The sequence below is a fragment of the Phyllostomus discolor genome, chromosome 2 (assembly GCF_004126475.2).
Source record: "Phyllostomus discolor isolate MPI-MPIP mPhyDis1 chromosome 2, mPhyDis1.pri.v3, whole genome shotgun sequence".
Classification (NCBI taxonomy): Eukaryota; Metazoa; Chordata; class Mammalia; order Chiroptera; family Phyllostomidae; genus Phyllostomus; species Phyllostomus discolor.
The window spans coordinates 100,016,174-100,035,132 of record NC_040904.2 but is presented as its reverse complement, the minus strand read 5'-3'; the positions used below and the strand labels follow the sequence as shown (position 1 = coordinate 100,035,132).

Sequence of the window (18,959 nt, the reverse complement as noted above, 5' to 3'; positions counted from 1 at the left end):
GGGTGCTACTATGCACTGTTCACTGCTGGAGCCAGAATCTGGGGAAGCCACACCTGCTGCAGGAGCTGGATGTTGGTGAAGCCCATGTCCTGCAGAGAAAGCACTTTCTTCATTTCTTATATTCCTCTTTCACTATCCTATCTTCCTATATCCTAGGCTGTTGTGGATACTATGAAAAAAAGTAGAAAACGTTCCTGTCATTGGATATATGTACCATAGAATACAGGATGAGTTGTGTTGGGTCAGACCTGTGTTCATTGAACTCATAATTGTGGCTGAAATTGTCCCAATCTAATTGAAGTAACAAAACATTCATAAATGAAACAAACCACAGTTATAAAATGACATTAATGTATGATATTGTCATGCAAGAAAGAATATGATAATGGCATATATTAAAAGAATGCATCTAAATGAGAAAAACAGTCTTAATGGTCTTAATGGTCTAAAAATGGTCTTAAGCAACCTCTTAGAGAAAAGGAAAGAAAGAAAAGAAGCCTGATTTAGACCTAGAATCAAGTGATAAAACTCAGTTTATATCAATCAGCCAAATGACTTGTCAAAGTAGGTATGAATCTAATCTGGTAAAGAGAAGTTTGGATACATAACACTTTTGAACTTTTGTTCAGATCTTTTTGAGAAAAAGTTAAGAGCAAAATAAATGTAAAGATAAAAATATATAAACAATAATTAGTTTGAAAACCATTTAAATCCTAGAAACTATATGGAATTAAGTCATAAACTTATTATGTACAAAAGAAAGAAGGCATCTCAATCCATTTCTTTGACTGTCTTTTCTATACCTACTATTCATTAGTGATTTGTCTCACCCTTGAATATTACTGAAATTATTGTATATATTTTGTTAGTTTTAAGATAAGACTGATATATTTTTGTTTCTTAAAGTTTAAGAGAATTTCTGTTATATAAATAAATTTTTATGTTTTTTTACCTTAGCTCTGGAACATTTTTCTTGGTAGAAGCACTCAAGGTTCTCTACTCCATCTACTGTCCTTAGTATCCTAAGAAACAGAGCGTAAGGATCACTCCATTTCTTTGCACAGTTTTTATTCCTAGCAATACTGTTCTTCCCTTAAAACCTTACCTTCTTCCCATTGTGATGAACTAGGCTGATCATCAGTCCTCCAAAAAAAACCTCTAAAGTGTGTCTCTACCTTTCTCTGTCCCTGAAGATTAGGACATACTCTGATCACCTATCACCCTGGTTTCTTTCTTCTGGGCCCCAGTGTAGCCCTCCTAGCTCACAGTCTACAGAACGAGAACTCTCAGCCCAAATGAAAGAGGAACAATAGGGGAAAAGGGCGCTCAAATGCCTTTAAAAATTCCAGAGTCTTCAACAGAGATCTTCAAAAAATAAACTGCTCCCAGTCCATCTAATCCTAGGCCTTTATAATCCTTTCACTTTCCCAACCAAAAGTCTAACCCATAGTTTTGTGATATTTATACCTGGGAATAAGGAGAGGAGAAAATATCTGCCACTCCTGTACCCTAAAGAGATACCTTATTCTGCTTGTCCTCAATCATGTACTGTCAAATTAGCTGAGTTCAAATTCTGGCTGCCCCACTTACCATATGACCTAGAGTAAGTTACTCAACCTCTCTGAGCTTCAGTTTTCACATGTGTGAAACAGGGGTGTAAAATAAAGGTAAATCTTACTTCATAGGACTGTTCTAAAAATAAAATTAGGTAACACATTTAAAGCATAATACATAGCACATAAATGATGAATAAATGTCACTTATGTTCTTTTAGTGTGTTTTTTATTGTTGTTTGGTTACAGTTGTCCCCATTTTTGTCCCATTACTCTCCCATGCCTTCCCCTCCCTCTGCATTCAGTATCCCCCCATTGTCTTTGTCCTTGAGTCCTTTATACATATTCCTTGACTTGACCCTTCCCTTCTTTCCCCTGTTATCCCTCTCCCCCATCCTGTCTAGTTACTGTCAGTTTGTTCTTTATTTCCATGTCTGCTTCTGTTTTGCATGCTTGTTTGTTTTGTTGATTAGGTTCCACTTATAGGTGAGATTATATGATATTTGTCTTATTTCACTTAGCATAATACATCCATGCTGTCATGAAGAGTAGGAGTTCTTTCTTTCTACTGAGTAGTATTTCATTGTGTAAATGTACCATAGTGTTTTGATCCATTCATTTACTGATGGGCGCTTAGGCTACTTCCAGCACTTGGCTGTTATAAAGAGCTGTGCTATGAAGATTGGGGTGCATAGGTTCTTTTGGATTGGTGTTTCAGGATTCTTAGGGTATAATCCCAGCAGTGGAATTGCCAGGTGAAAAGGCAGTTCCATTTTTAGTTTTCTGAGGAAATTCCATACTGTTTTCCACAGTGTCTGCACCAGTCTGCATTCCCAGCAACAGTACACTAGGTTTCCTTTTTCTCCACAACCTCACCAGCACTTGTTTGTTGATTTGTTTAAGATGGCCATTCTGACTGGTGTAAAGTGGTATCTCATTGTGGTTTTAATTTGCATCTTTCTGATGGGTAGTGATGCTGAGCATCCTTTCATATGTGTCTGGGCCCTCTGTGTGTCCTCTGTGGAGAAGTGTCTGTTCAGGTCCTTTGCCCATTTCCCCCCCTACATTGTTATTAATTTATTTTTCTTTAACATAATATGATATGTAACTATTTGTTTTTAATTATTTTATTTATTTTTAGAGAGGAGGGAGGGAGAAAGAGAGGGAGAGAAACATCAGTATGTGGTTGCCTCTCCCTTGCTCCTCACGGGGGACCTGGCCCACAACCCAGGCATGTGCTCTGACTGGGAAATGAACCGGCAACTCTTTGGTTCTCAGGCCAGTACTCAATCTACTGAGCCATGCCAGCCAGGGGAGAAAATTTATTTTTTTTGAAGTCCGTTATTCCTTTTTAAAAGTTTTAATTGCCCCCTCCCTTTAGGGAAAAAAAAAGTCTACCTCAAAGCTAGAAGGAGAGGTGTGCTTTTTTTTATTTTGAATACTTTATTTTTCTTCTTTTTTATTTTTGTTTATTCTATTGCAGTTGTCCCAGTTTTCCCCTCTTTGTCCTCCTCCATCCAGCCTAGCCCCTGTTCCAACAATACAGCCCCACACCATTGTCCATGTCTACAGATCGTTCATCACGTTCTTTCACTAATCCCTTACTCTTTTTTCAATCATTATCCCCCACCCTCCTCTGGTAGCCATCAGTCTGTTCCCTGTTTCCTTGTCTCTGGTTCTGTTTTGCTTGTTTTGTTCATTAGATTCCTTTTATATGTCAGATCATACGGTATTTGTCTTTCACTGACTGGCTTATTTCACTTAACATAATAGTTTCGAGTTCCATCTATGCTGTTGCAAAGGGTAGGAATTCCTTCTTCTTTCTTTCTGCTGTTGTGTAAATGTACCACAGTTATTAATCCATTCATCTACTGATGGGCACTTAGGCTGTTTCCAACACTTGGCTATTGTACATAGTGCTGCTATTAACATAGAGGTGCATAAGTTCTTTTGAATTGGTGTTTTGGGGTTCTTAGGGTATATTCCCAGCATGGAACCCCTGGGTCAAAGGACAGTTCCATTTTTAATTTTTTGAGGAAATTCCAGAGTGTTTTCCACTGTGTCTGCACCAGTCTACATTCCCACCAACAGTGCACTAGGGTTTCCTTTTCTCCACAACCTCTCCAGCACTTGTTGTTTGTTCATTTATTAATGATGGCCATTCTGACAGGTGTAAGGTGATATTTCATTATGGTTTTAATTTGCATCCCTGTGATGGCTACTGACAATGAGTATTTTTCATATGTTTATGGGTCATCTGTATGTCCTCTGTGGAGAAGTGTCTGTTCAGGTCCTTTACCATTTTTTAATTGGATTGTTTGTCTTCCTCGTTTTGAGTCCTGTGAGTTCTTTATATATTTTGGAGATTAAACCTTTGTCACATGTATCATTGGCAAATATGTTTTCCCATACAGTCAGTTCCCTTTTCATCTTAACGATGTTTTTTTAGCCATGCAGAAGCTTTCTACTTTGATATAGTCCCATTTGTTTATTTTTTTTCCTTTATTTTCCTTGCTCTTGAATCTATGTCAGCAAAAATATTGGTTTGTGGGATATCTGAAATTTTACTGCCTATGTTTTTTCTAGGACTTTCATAGTATCACAACTTATGTTTAAGGCTTTTTTCCATTTTGAGTTTATTCTGGTATATGATGGAAGTTGGTGGTCTAGCTTCATTTTTTTGCATGTATCAGTCCAGTTCTCTCAACACCATTTATTGAAGAAGCTATTTTTACTCCATTGTATTCTCATCATCCCTTTGTCAAATATTAATTGACCATAGAGACATGGGTTTATTTTGGGCTCTATTCTGTTCCACTGATCTATGTGTCCGTTCTTATGCCTGTACCAGGCTGTTTTGATTACAGTGGCTGAGTAGTATAGTTGGATATCAGGGATTGTGATCCCTCCTACTTTGTTCTTATTTCTCAAGATTGCTGTGGCTATTCAGGGTCTTTTTTGCTTCCATATAGATTTTTGAAGTATTTGTTCAAGAGCAGTCAAACATGCCATTGGTATTTTAATAGGAATTGTGTTGAATCTATAGATTGCTTTGGGTAGTATGGACATTTTGATGATATTAATTCTTCCAGTCAGTGAATAGAGTATATGCTTCCATTTATTTGTATCTTCCTCAGTCTTTCTTCAGTGTTCTGTAGTTTTCTGAGTTCAGATCTTTTACCTCCTTGATTAAGTTTATTCCTAGATACTTTGTTGTTGTTTGCTGTAGTCAATAGGATTTTTTTCTTAGTTTCTCTTTCTGATAGTTCAAAACTGGTGTACAAAAATGCCATCAATTTCTGAATATTGACATTGTATACCACTACTTTGCCTAATTCATTTACTAGGTTGAGTAGATTTTTGGTGGAGCCTATAGGGTTTTCTGTGTACACTGTAATGTCATCTGCAAGTAATGACTGTTTTTTCTTTTCCAGTTTGGATGCCTTTTATTTCTTCTTCTTGGCTGATTGCTGTGGCTGATTGCATAGTACCTCTAGTACTATGTTGAATAAGAGTGGTGAAAGCGGTCACCCTGGTCTTGTTCCAGATCCTAAGAGAAACGCCTTTAGTTTTTGCCCATTGAAGATGATGTTGGCAGTAGGTTTTTCTTATGTGTACTTCATTATGTTCAGGTATACTCCCCCATTCCTGTTTTGCTGAGTGTTTTTATTATAACTGGGTGCTGGATTTTATCAAATGCTTTTCCTGCATATAATATGATTATGTGATTTTTTTATCTTTCGTTTTGTTTCTGTGAAGTATCACATTTATTGATTTACAAATATTGTACCATCCTTGCATCCTTGGAATAAATTCCACTTGATCATGTTATATGATCTTTTGAATGTATTGTTGGATCTGGTTTGCTAGTATTTTTTTTTTTTTTTTTTGAGAATTTTAGCCTCTATGCTCATCAGAAATATTGGGCTGTAATTTTCTTTCTTTTGTGTCTTTACCTGGTTTGAGGATTATGATAATACTGTTCTTATAAAGAGAATTTGGGAGTCTTCCTCGTCTTGAGTAGTTTGGAATAGTTTGAGAAGGATAGAATTAGTTTTCTTTAAATGTTTGATAAGATTCACCTGTGAAGCCATCCAGTCCAGGGCTTTTGTGTGCCAGTAGTGTTTTGATTACTTCTTTAATTTTGCTAGCTGTTACCAATCTATTCAGTTTTTCTGCTTCTTCCTGATTCAGTTTTTGAAGATTGTGTGTTTCTAGAAATGTGTCCATTTTGCCCAGGTTGTCCAATTTCTTCACATATACTTGTTCTTAGTAATTTCTTACAATCCTTTGTATTTCTATGGTATCAATTGTTACTTCTCCTCTTTCATTTCTGATTTCACTTGTTTAGGTCCTCTCTTTTTTCTTGATGAGTCTGGTGAACAGTTAGTCAATTTTGTTTATCGTTGCAGAGAACCAGCTCCTGGATTCATTGATCCTTTGAATTGTGTTTTCACTCTGTATGTCATTTAATCTGCTCTCATCTTGATTATTTCCTCCCTTCTGCTTGCTGTGGGCCTTGTTTGTTGTTGTTCCTCTAGTTCTTTTAGATGTAGAGTTAGATTATTTATTTGAGATTTTGCTATCTTCTTTAGGTAGGCCTTATCACTATGAACTTCTCCCTCAAGTCTGCCTTCGCTGTGTCCCAGAGGTTGGGGGTTGTTGTGTATTCATTTTCACTTTTTTCCAAGTACTTTTTGATTTCTTCCTTGATCTCACTGTTAATCCATTCAATGTTTAATAACATGTTATTTAGCCTCAATGTATTTCAATGTTTTTTAGTGTTTTTCTTGAAGTTCGTTTCTAGTTTCAAGCCATTGTGATCCAAGAAGATGCTTGATATTATTTCACTTTTCTTGAATTTGTTGAGGCTTGTTTTGTGTCCACCATGTGGTCTATCTTTGAGAATGACCCTTGTGCCTTTGAGGAGAATGTGTATTTTGCTTCTTTGGGGTGAAATGTTCTATAAATATCAATTAAGTCCTTTGGATCTAGAATGTCCTTCAATTCTGCAATCTTTTTGTTGATTTTTTGTTCAGAAGATTCATCCACTGTTGACCGTAGGGTGTTAAATCCCCTACAAAGATAGTATTGCTATCTATTGCTTTCTTAAAGTGCTCCAAGATTTTGTTTATATATTTTGGTGCTCCTATATTGGGTGCATATATGTTTGCAAGAGTTATACTCCATTAAGTATTGTGTACTGACCTTCTTTGTTTCTTGTTATGGGTAGAAGAAATTTTAAAATACTTGTTAATCATACTAGAATGCTAGGTTCACTAAACAATTCAATGCTTATTTTTTTACTAAGCCTCACTTTGCCAATTCTGAAATGAAGAATTGTTTCCGTATTGACATTATTTTCTCTGATTATTTTAGGTATTATTTTAGTACATGACTTAACGAATAAGAAGTCATCCCAAAACTTGAATCGTTGGTCATCAGAAGCTCTCAACAGGGATTCAGTGCCAACTGGAGTCTTAGTAACAAATGGGTAAGCCCAAATTAGTTCAAAGTTGGTTTGAAATGTTACCAGCAATTGCAGGAATATGCCCTCCAAAATAACACCTTGTAAGATGTTTTATGTGTAAATATCCTCCTAACAGTCTCCTTCACAAAGCAATAGTTTTGCATTTTAATAAAGTCTAATTTTTCAAGTTTTTATGTATTGTACCTTGTAGTATCATATCTAAGACTCTTTGCCTAATTCCAGAACATTAAGATTTTCTCCTATGTTTCTTCTACAAGTTTTATAGTTTTAGATTTACTTTTAGATCTTGCTCCTTTTTGAGTTACTTACAATGTGAGAGAGTTAGTTGGAGGGTGACTTTTACATATGAACATCCAATTGTTCTAACACCATTTATATATTTTTTATTGTTGTTCAAGTACAATTGTCACCATTCCCCCACCCCGACCACTGTCTCCCACCCCACCCAGCCCAACCTCCCATCCTCAATCCTACCCACCTTTGGCTTTGCCCATGGGTCCTTTATACATGTTCCTTGAAGACCCTTTCCCTTCTTTCCCCTGTTATCCCTCACCCCTACCTCCCATCTGGTTACTGTCAGTTTATTCTTTATTTCAATGTCTCTGGTTCTATTTTGCTTGCTTCTTGTTTGGTTGATTAGGTTCCACTTATAGGTGAGATCATATGGTATTTGTCTTTCACAGCCTTGCTTATTTCACTTAGCATAATACTCTCCAGTTACATCCATGCTGTCACAAAGGGTAGGAGCTCCTTTCTTTCTCCTGCATAGTATTCCACTGTGTAAATGTACCACAGTTTTTTACCCACTCATTGGCTGATGGGCACTTAGGTTGCTGCCAGCACTTGGCTATTGTAAATTGTGCTGCTATGAAATTGAGGTGCATAGGTTCTTTTGAAATGTTGTTTCAGGATTCTTAGGGTATAATCACAGCTATGGAATTGCCAGAATAAAAGGCAGTTCCATTTTTAGTTTTCTGAGGAAATTCCAGATGGTTTTCCACAGTGTCTACACCAGTCTGCATTCCCAGCAACAGTGCACACTAGGGTTCCCTTCTCTCCACAACCTCCCCAGCACTTGTTGTTTGTTGATTTGTTTAAGATGGCCATTCTGACTGATGTGAAGTGGTATCTCACTGTGGTTTTAATTTGCATCTCTCTGACAGATAGTGATGCTGAGCATCCTTTCATATGTGTCTGGGCCCTCTATGTGTCCTCCTTGGAGAAGTATCTGTTCAGGTCCTTTGCCCATTTTTTAATTGGATTGTTTGTCTTCCTGGTGTGGAGTCATGTGAGTTCTTTATATATTTTGGAGATCTAATCCCTGTCTAAGATATCATTGGCAAATATATTTTCCCATAAGGTTGGTTCCCTTTTCATTTTGCTGATGTTTTCTTTAGCCATGCAGAAGATTTTTATTTTAATGAAGTCTCATTTGTTTTTCTTTCCTGTATGACTCTTGCTCTAGAGGACATATCAATGAATATACTGCTGCATGGATTTTGCTGCCTATGTTCTCCTCTAGGACTTTTATGTTGTCACGACATACTTAAATCTTTTATGCATTTTGAGTTTGTTTTTGTGTATGGTATAAGATGGTTGTTGCATTTTATTTTTTGCATGTAGCTCTCCAGATCTCCAACACCATTTGTTGAAGAAGTTATTTTTACTCCATTTTATGCTTCTGACCCCTTTGTTGAATATTAATTGACCATAGAAACATGGTTTTTTTTATTTCAGGACTCTCTAATCTGTTCCATTGATCTCTGTGTCTTTTCTTATGCTAGTACCAGACTGTTTGGATTATAGAGTCCTTGTAATATAGTTTGATGTCAGGAATTATAGTTTGATGTCAGGAATTATTCTTTGTCAAAATTGCTGCAGCTATTTGGGGTTGTTTGTGGTTCCATATAAATTTTTGAAATATTTGTTCTATATCTGTGAAATATGTCATTGGTATTTTAATAGGAATTGCATTGAATCTATAGATTGCTTTGGGTAGTATGGACATTTTGATGTTAATTCTTCCAATCCATGAACATGGTACATGCTTCCATTTGTTTGTGTCTTCCTTAGTTTCTTTCTTCAGTGTTGTGTAGTGTTCTGAGTACAGGCCTTTTACCTCCTTGGTTAGGTTTATTCCTAGGTACTTTATTTTTCTTGTTGCTATATCAAAAGGGATTTTTTTTCTCATTTCTGTTTCTGATATTTTGTTGTTGGTGTACAAAAATGCCTTCGATTTCTGAATATTGACTTTATATCCTGCTGCTTTGCCTAATTCACTTATTAGGTCAAATAGTTTTTTGGTGGAGTCTCTAGGTTTCCTATGTACACTATCATGTCATCTGCAAACAATGGCAGTTTTACTTTCTCCTTTCCATTTTGGATGCCTTTTATTTCTTTTTCTTGTCTGATTGCTATAGCTAAAACTTCCAATACTATGTTGAATAGAAGTAGAGAAAGTGAACATCCTTGTCTTATTCCTGATCTTAGTGGGAAACCCTTTAGTTTTTGCCCATTGAATGTGATGTTGGCTGTAGGTTTCTCATATATGACCTTTATTGTGTTGAGGAATGCTCCCTCTACTCCCACTTTGCTGAGTGTTTTTATCATGAATGGGTACTGTACATTATCAAATGCTTTTTCCGCATCTATTGATAATGGTGATCATATGATTTTTATCTTTTGTTTTGTTTATGTGATGTATTACTTTTATTGATTTGAAAATATTGTACCATCTTTGCATCCCTGAGATGAATGCCACTTCACCATGATGTATGATCTTTTTACTGTATTTCTCTATGCAGTTTGCCAGTATTTACTTGAAGATTTTAGCATCTATTTTCATCAGCACTATTGGCCTGTACTTTTCTTTGTTGTGTCTTTATCTAGTTTGGGGATTAGGAGGATGCTGGCCTCATAAAAAGAGCTTGGGAGTCTTCTGCCTTCCTGGATTTTTTGGAATAGTCTGAGAAAGATAGGAGTTAGCTCTTCCTTAAATGTTTTGTAAAATTCCCCTGCTAAACTTTGCAGTCTGGTCCAGAGCTTTTATGTGCCAGGACTTCTTTTTATTACTGCTTCAATTTCACCAGCTGTTATCATTCTGTTCAGGCTTTCTGCTGCTGCCTCATTCAGTTTTGGAAAATTATATTTTTCTAGAAATTTGTCCATTTCACTGAGGTTTGCAAATTTCTTGGCATATAGTTGTTCTTAGTAATTTCTTATAATCCTCTGTATTTCTATGGTATTAGTTGTAATCTCTCCACTTTCATTTCTGATTTTATTTATTTGGGTCCTCTGTCTTTTTGTCTTTATAAGTCTGGTTAAAGGCTTGTCAATTTTGTTTATCTTTTCAAATAGCCAGCTCCTAGATTTATTGATCCTTAGAATTGTTCTTTTAGTCTCTATGTCATTTAATTCTGCCCTGATCATTTCCTTTCTTCTACCTGCTCTGCTCTTTGTTGTTGTTCCTCCAGTTCTTGTAGATGTAGTGTTAGGCTGTTTGTTTGAAATGTTTCCATCGTTTTTAGGTAGGCCTGTATTGCTATGAACTTCCTTCCAACACCACTTATTGACAATATTATCCTTTTCCATTGAATTTCTTTTACTCTTTTGCCAAAAATAATTTGACCATATTTATATGGGTCTATTTCTAGACTCCCTAATTCCGTTCCATTGATATGTGTGTCTGCCCCTTCACTGATACTACAGTCTTGATTATTGTAACAGTATAGGAAGTCTTAAAATTAGACAATGTGATTCCTTCCACTTTATGCCTTTTCAAAATGGTTTAGTTCATCTTATTTGCTTTTCCACATAAAATTGAAATCAGCTTGTCTGTATTTACAGAAATTATGCTTGAATTTTTATTGGGATTACACTAAACCTATAGATCAAATCAGGGAGAATTTTTGTTGTATTGTCCCATCCATGGATACAGTGTGTCTCTTCATTTATGTTTGAAGAAAATATCGTAGATATGATATCATTTCATCTAGATATTTAGTCTAACCCTCAATGTATAACATTAAAGGTTAAGAACTTTTTCAACAACCAAAATATATTGTCATACTTAAAATGAACAATAATTCTTTAATATTGAATTTTACTTTAATTTTCTCAAATTTCTCAAAAATAGTGGTTTATTCAAAATTGTATCTAAATAAGGTCCACTCATTGTATTTGGTTTCTTCTTATCTCAACTTCCCCTTCCCTTTTTCATTTTTATTTTTTACCCTGTAGCAGTTTATTTGTGAAAAATAGATGGCTTGTTTGTCCTGTAAAGTTTCCTGTGTTCTGGCTTTTGTTGATTGTATGCCTAGAGTGCTATTAAATTTGTTTCTCTGAACCCTAAATCTTCTCTAAAATGGTAGTTAAAAATAGTGGTCTGAAAGATGCAAGGTTTTTTTTGTTGTTGTTTTTTACCAAAGTCAAATTGGATGTAAGATTTAATAAAAGAGAGTAAAAAGGAAAACTTAGGATAGATATAAGAGAACAAATTATATTTGTATTGTAATATATATGTTATTAATATATGAAGTACATATATATGTTGATGTGCTAGAGATTATGCAAGACTGCAAGTGACAGAAATATATATGTATCAGAGATGATGTTTGATAAACTGTATACAAATATTTGTATGTGAGCCAGAGTGAGTGAGTATAGGAAAAGGAAATAGTCCTAAAGGAGGTCACTCTCAACACTTTATTCTCTAATAAAGTAAATTTCAATTTTGGACAATTTCTCCTAAATCAGGGTTGATGCTGGTAAAAAGAATCAAAGACCTTGAACTCAAGCTATTATTGGCTTTGATGCAAAGAGTGATTATATTTTTATGAAATGGGAGGTTACATGGTTCAAAACAATTGTGTTCCAAGGCTGAACAGTAACTGAGGCTCTGCAGGATTATTATGAAGGGCAAAAAGATTTGATAATTTGCACACACACCCCCAATTTAGGTTATTAAAAGAGAAAGAAAAGTAATGTTGAAGGAAGAGAAAAAGCTATCCTCAGCTGGGCTGTATTGATTGGATTATGCAATATTGATTCACTATCATAAGGTGTTCAAAACCAGAGTTTGCTGACTGTTGTAAATTGAGCTTATAATATGTCCAAAATCCAAACCTTTTATTTCTCATATATGAATAGAATTTAAATTAATTCAACAACATTGGGCTCTGTGTTCCTTTTACTAAAGAAAGAAAAACACTCTATCAATTGGATAGAAATAGAAAAAATAATTGTAACAGCCAGTGACTCTGAGGGATTTGAATTGCCTGCCCTCTGTCTCCCACAGCTCTCATTTCCAAACAAACATCTCTTTGGTACTTAATTCTTTCCCTTTACTATTCACTTTGTGAATCAGCTGTTTATTTCCCTTTCCATCTGTTGAATCCACCTTTCCTTAGGCTATAGCATCACCTTCATTCTGGCTTTAATGTCCCTATTTCCTATTTTCCTTAAATAATTTATTCCTAGACAGAACTGTGTATGGAAGTATAGATCACATGCATAGCCCTGAAGGTACCCAGAAGCTTGTCATTTTCTGTTCTGACTCAAGGCTTGAGTGCCATGCTAAGTTCCAGGGTTTTCTCCACCCTGAAATTTGGGTCCACTCTCTGCATTTGTACAAAATAAATTCCTGAGCCTTAGAAGACAGAGCTTTGGGAAAAGTCTAGTCAACTTACCTTGTTATACCTGGTGGGCACTCAGTTATTCAAGTAGTCTATAAAGACTCATGGGGACAAATTTTCAGAATTAGATGAATAGTTAGAACTCCAAAAATGGTGAGGATGGATTGATAAACAAGTAGATGGAAGAAATTAGGGAAAAAAGTAGTGTTATAGGTGATAGGTGAGCAAGAGTCAGTGAATTATCAGTAAAATAGTATAAGCTATTTTACATATCTACATCAAAAGGGTAAATTCTATTCACTTCTTCATTATTTATTACAGGGATTATGACCGGGAACAGTTTGCTGAAAACCAAATTCCATTGTTGGTAATAGGAACTAAACTGGACCAGATTCATGACACCAAGCGCCATGAAGTTTTAATTAGGACTGCTTTCCTGGCTGAGGATTTCAATGCAGAAGAGATTAATTTGGTGTGTATTTTCACTACTGCATGTTTGTATTATTACCAGCTGAAAGCAAAATCCAAGACTTCAAGTCATATATTCTCACAAAAGAAGCTTTATACTGGAAGTCAGGCTGTTTTGGTTCTACTCCAAAATATGGTGAAAGTTGTAATCAACAAACTGTTAGATGCACACAGTCACTTCAGCCTCCTTGAATGCTGTTCTGTTGGAATGTTCAAACTTTGTTCTGTGAATAATGTAAAAATCATGGGCTTTTTCTTGAAAAAGTTTTTTAAAGTCATACCAAAGTCAAAATAAGTAAATTAAGATGATAAGAAAAGGTTACTAATACTGTAATAAACTTTACTATTCTTGCTTTAGAAAAGCCTCCTAGCTTCTTAAATTATAGAATTTACCTTAAAGGGGAAACAGGCAAAGGGCCTGGGCAAGTGAAAAAATTACAAACTATAAACTAGGAGTGCTTCATAGGCATTAGTTTATATAATCTTATGTGTATGCAGATCTTGAATTTCTTCCTGAGATATTTAGCTCCATTAGAACTTGGCACTAAAAAGGCTAAGAAAAGTCCTCCTATAAACCAGTTAATGTTGCCCAGAAAAGGATATGTCATTGCTCACAAGTAGGATTTGGGCAGCATACATACACAGTGCACTGGTATTCAGATGTGTGGTGGTTTAATAATACCAGTTGCTACCATTTACTGAGCCACGCACTGTTCTGGTACTTTATGTACATTCTCTCACATGCTTCGTCCCTATGAGTTAGGCAATATTACTATACCCATTTTAAACATGAAGACTAGACTTCCAGCCAAGATGGAGGTAGATACACCATGCCTCCTCACACAACCAAAAAAGGACAACAACAATTTAAAAACCAAAAAACAACCAGAACTGACAGAAAATCGAACTGTATGGAAGTCCAGCAACTAAGGAGTTAAAGAAGGCACAATCATCCAGACCAGTAGGAGGGGCCAAGACAGACAGCTGGGCAGAGAGGACTTGCAGCAAGGTGGTAGCTAGAGGATCAGGATGGGCAAGGTGGTAACTGGCAGACCCAGTGAGGTGGCAGATTGTAGAGCAAGGCATGCAAGGCTGCAGCTGGCCAGCAAGGCAGCAGCAGGCAGACCCAGGGAGATGGCAGATTGCAGCCTGCGTGGTCCCACATTCACACGCAAATAAATGGGGAGAAACAACTGGGGAGATGGATGGACTGCACAACACACGGCCCCAGCACAGGGAAATAAAGCCTCAAACCACTGATTGAAAACACCTGTGGGGGTTGAGGCGGCAGCGGGAGAAACTCCCAGCCTCACTGGAGAATTCCTTGCAGAGACCCACAGGGTCCTAGAACATACACAAACCTACCCACTAGGGAATTAGCACCAGAAGGGCCCAAATTGCTTGTGGGAAGTGTGGGAAGTGACTGAAATCCAGCAGAGAACAGCACAAGTGGCATTGTTGCCTCTTGGACCCCTTCCCCACATGCAGCATCACAACACAGGGACATGGGTTACCCCACCCGGGTGAACACCTAAGGCTCCACCCCTTGCTACATAACAGGCTCATCAAGACAAAAAAAAAAGGGGGGGCCGAAATGAAGAATGGATCAATGCTAGAAAAAATACAATTAAGCAATGAAGAGAAACCAAGCTATCAGATGCACAGTTCAAAACACTGGTAATCAGGATGCTCACAGAATTGGTTGAATTTGGTCGCAAAATAGATGAAAAAATGAAGGCTATGCTAAGTGAAATAAAGGAAAGTGTACAGGGAACCAATAGTGATGGGAAGGAAACTGGGACTCAAATCAACGTTGTGGACCAGAAGGAAGAAAGAAACAACCAAACAGAAAAGAATGAAGAAACAAGAATTTTAAAAAATGAGGAGACTCTTAGGAACCTCCTGGACATCTTTAAATGTTCTAACATCCAAATCATAGGAGTGCCAGAAGGAGAAGAGGAAGAGCAACAAGTGGAAAAGTTATTTGAACAAATAATAAAGGAGAACTTCCCCATTCTGGAAAAGGAAATAGACTCCCAGGAAGTCCAGGAAGCTCAGAGAGTCCCAAAGAAGTTGGGCCCAAGGAGGAACACACCAAGGCACATCATAATTACATTATCCAAGATTAAAATGAAGGAGAGAATCCTAGAAGCAGCAAGAGATAAGGGGACAGTCACCTACAAAGGAGTTCCCATCAGACTGTCAGCTGATTTCTCAAAAGAGACCTTGTGCACAAGGAGGGGCTGGAAAGAAGTCTTCCAAGTCATGAAAGGCAACGACCTACATCCAAGATTGTTCTATCCAGCAAAGCTTTCATTTAGAATGGGAGGGCAGATAAAGTGCTTCTCAGATAAAGTCAAGTTAAAGGAGTTCATCATCATTAAGCCCTTATTATATAAATGTTAAAGGGATTTGTCTAAGAAAAAGAAGATAAAAATATGAACAATAAAATGACAACAAACTCACAGTTATTAACAACCATACCTAAAACAAAAACAAAAGCAAACTAAACAAACAACTAGAACAGGAACAGAAACACAGAAATGGAGATCACATGGAGGGTTAGCAACAGGGGAGTGGGAGGAGGAGACAGGGGGAAAGGTACAGAGAATAAGTAGCATAGATGGTAGGTAGAAAATAGAAGGAGGGTAAGAATAGTATGGGAAATGTAGAAACCAAAGAACTTATATGTACGACCCATGGACATGAACTAAATGGGGGAAATGTGGATGGGAGGGGTGTGTAGGGTGGAGGGGAGTAAAGGGGAGAAAATGGAACAACTGTAATAGCATAATCAATAAAATATATTTTTAAAAAAGATGAAGACTAGTAGCAGAGGTAACTAGGCCATGGGTTACACAGGTCAAAGCAGGCACTCTGACTTCAGAGCCTGTGCTGTACAATTAAGCTGCTCTTCCACATGATTATCCTACAACTAACATTTAGAATTTTGGAGCTGAAAGAACTCTTAGAAATCACCTAGATTAACAATTACCCAAACCTGACTGCATATTCATATTACCAACAAACAGTACCTATGAAATTTTTTGAGTAACTGTCACACAACAGGAACTTTTTATTCATAAGGTCTGTCAGGAGGACCAGGACTGTAATTTTAAGAAATGACTCAGGTGATTCTGATGTCCTTACTCTGTGAATCAACATTTGTGAACACTGCTTGGTTCAGCCCCACCTCTGCCCGCACAATGAGTCAGCATCTGTCTGCCATGCCATTGGTTTTTACATTCTACTTTGCAATAGAAATGCCTTATTTTTCTCAGCTGCTATCATGGAATATTCAGAATAAGTGCCCCAGGTCGTCAGCACTGGACCATGATATTCCAGAAGATTACTGCTACTTAGAATATATTATATCCTTGTTGAAGAAATGCTCAGGTTACCTCCTTTGAACATTATTTCCAAAGTGAAATTTACCATTAAATATTCTTACTTTGTTCCATTAATATCTGTTTCAAGTGGCTAGATATGTGCTTTTTCTTCTTTACCCGCAGAGTCAGGTCCATTTGTTAACCAGATGTAAAGGGAGTCAAGTGGTGATACTTTGGCATACACAGTCTCCACAGAGTTCACATACAACATGCTTCTGGCCTTTTATCCATATGTGGCTTCAAGGACACAACAGAAACAGCAAGTGGTGTTGAGTATGCAGGGAATAAAAAATGAGGAGGAAAATTGGATTAACATTTCAAAAAGAGATCATCAGAAAGATTCAGCAAGTAAACCTACAGCCTCAAAAAAAAATGAATGTAACAATATTAGTGCTATCTTCTTTGGTTACTCTATGTTTACATCAAAGAAGGAATCAGAGTTATTCTTGTGCCTGAAAAAAAGGCAGAATGTTTAAATTATAAATAGGGAGAAGATGATTTATTTACTTACTTTTTAATAAAACAATTTCATAGTTTTTAGAAATAAAATTACTTTCATTTGAAAATTTAAAAATTTATGTTACTATTCCAGTAGTTTTCACACTAAAAAAGTAACAAGGAAGAGATAAAATTAATTTAAATATGTTTTATTTAATTCAATACATCCAAATTTTACCATTTCAATGTGTAATCAACATTTAAAAGTATTAATAAAGTAAATATTAATAGAAATATTCTTTTTTTAATATTAAGGCTTCAAAATTTGGTGTGTCTTTTACACTGTAATTCTTAATTCAGATACTAATTTTTCATTTGAAATATTTGCTCTGTATTTAGATTTCATAAAATTTACATTTGAAAAAGTCAGTTCACATACCCAAGTTATTCCATGTGTACTTAAAGTTTTCCATATTTATTTTTTTTTAATCACATTAGGCTTATTGTATCTAGAACAAATTTTTCTTTGTCATTCGTGTACTTTAAAGTGATCACACTGAAGCATCTTCCCTAGTCATTATTCCTTCTCAAGCTTGGACAAGCTATTTAGAGCTATTAATTTTCAAGCTTTGCCCTCTGCCATGATCAATAACAGATGACTCTTTCAGTTTTAAAATTGTTATCCTGAAAATCATAGAATTTTTCTAGCATGGTCAAGCTGAAATTGTGCAGCCTTAGAATTAAACCTTTGGGAAGTTTTGTTTGTTTGCTTCTTGGTTTAGTTTCTGTATTCAGTACTTTAGCTCTGTTTGGAATAGTCTCTGAAGTACTTTCACATTCTGATAACTGTTTCAGCAGTAACATTTTGTAAAACATCTAACACAGGTCCATCTAAGGTTTGTCTCTTGTAGGCCCCAACTGCCATATAAATGTGCTCACACATTATTTCAAATACAGTAGTTTCCACAATGATATTTCTGTCTGTTTGATCTGTATATAGAATTATCCTTTATGGTAGGTGATTTGTGTCTGAAAATTCAGCCTGATAGCATTTGCTTGGGATGAAGAGAAAAGGGAACTGATATTTCAGTACCTGCTATGTGCCAGATGTATATTACCTTATTTAATTTTCACAGAAATCCTATGGGATAAGTATCATTACCCCCATTTCATAAATGAGCTCCACTTTAAAGATTTAGTAACCTAACCAATGTCACATAATCTAGAAATGTTGTGACAGACACTTAGATTCAGAGCTTGCTAGCTTCTAGCATTCTGTGATCTTTGAAAAGTTTGTTGTAGTCTCTTTGTGTGTGTGTGTGTGTGTGTGTGTGTGTGTGTAGTTTTGAGAATGTATTATAGATTCTAGCCAAAATTTAAAAGGTGCACCTTGAAATGTATATGGATAAAATATAAGTGACTATAAAACACATTGGAAAGGAATCATATAGGCATATAGATTACAAAACAATAAATGCAACATCAATAATTTCAGTAATTTCCCAGGGGACACAGCCTGAAAGACAAATATAATTCTTGCAAGGAGTCTACATGATATTGTGATAGTTTGGTCTTATGTGCCTTCTGAGGTAAAAATCAAAGTATTCTTATCTCTTGAGGTGGCAAATCAGTAATGATAAGCAAAGACACCATGACATTGGAATTTCAGTAAAAGTACAGTAAATCTTTTAAAGTGTTTACTAGTCATTATAATAATTTAGTGTTCCAGGTTGTTTTGTCCCTTCTGGGCTCCATTTTTCTCTAATTTTTAAAAATCCTATTTAATAGTATTATAATATATCTATTGTTCATTATTATTTATTTAACTACTGTTTAATAATAACAATGATATTTAATAATCACTTTATTATTGAACATATATTTATTGTTTATTATTATCTTTATGACCTATCAAGAGATGTATCACCTTACATTTAATGAGTGAGAAATCCCTGGCAACAATTCTGTTTGTTCCTTTTAACTCCTT

At 35.9% G+C, this 18,959-nt stretch overlaps 1 protein-coding gene across 2 annotated transcripts in view; it reads left to right on the top strand.

The window, feature by feature from the left end:
* The window catches only part of RABL3 (RAB, member of RAS oncogene family like 3), a 57,005-nt gene that overhangs the window by 32,690 nt on the left and 5,356 nt on the right, over nt 1-18,959 (top strand). For both annotated transcript variants that reach the window (XM_028505047.2, XM_036018146.1), the window contains exons 4-5: nt 6,933-7,047; nt 12,999-13,149. In XM_028505047.2, coding sequence (XP_028360848.1) covers nt 6,933-7,047; nt 12,999-13,149 — 266 coding nt within the window. The remainder of the gene's footprint in view (nt 1-6,932; nt 7,048-12,998; nt 13,150-18,959) is intronic.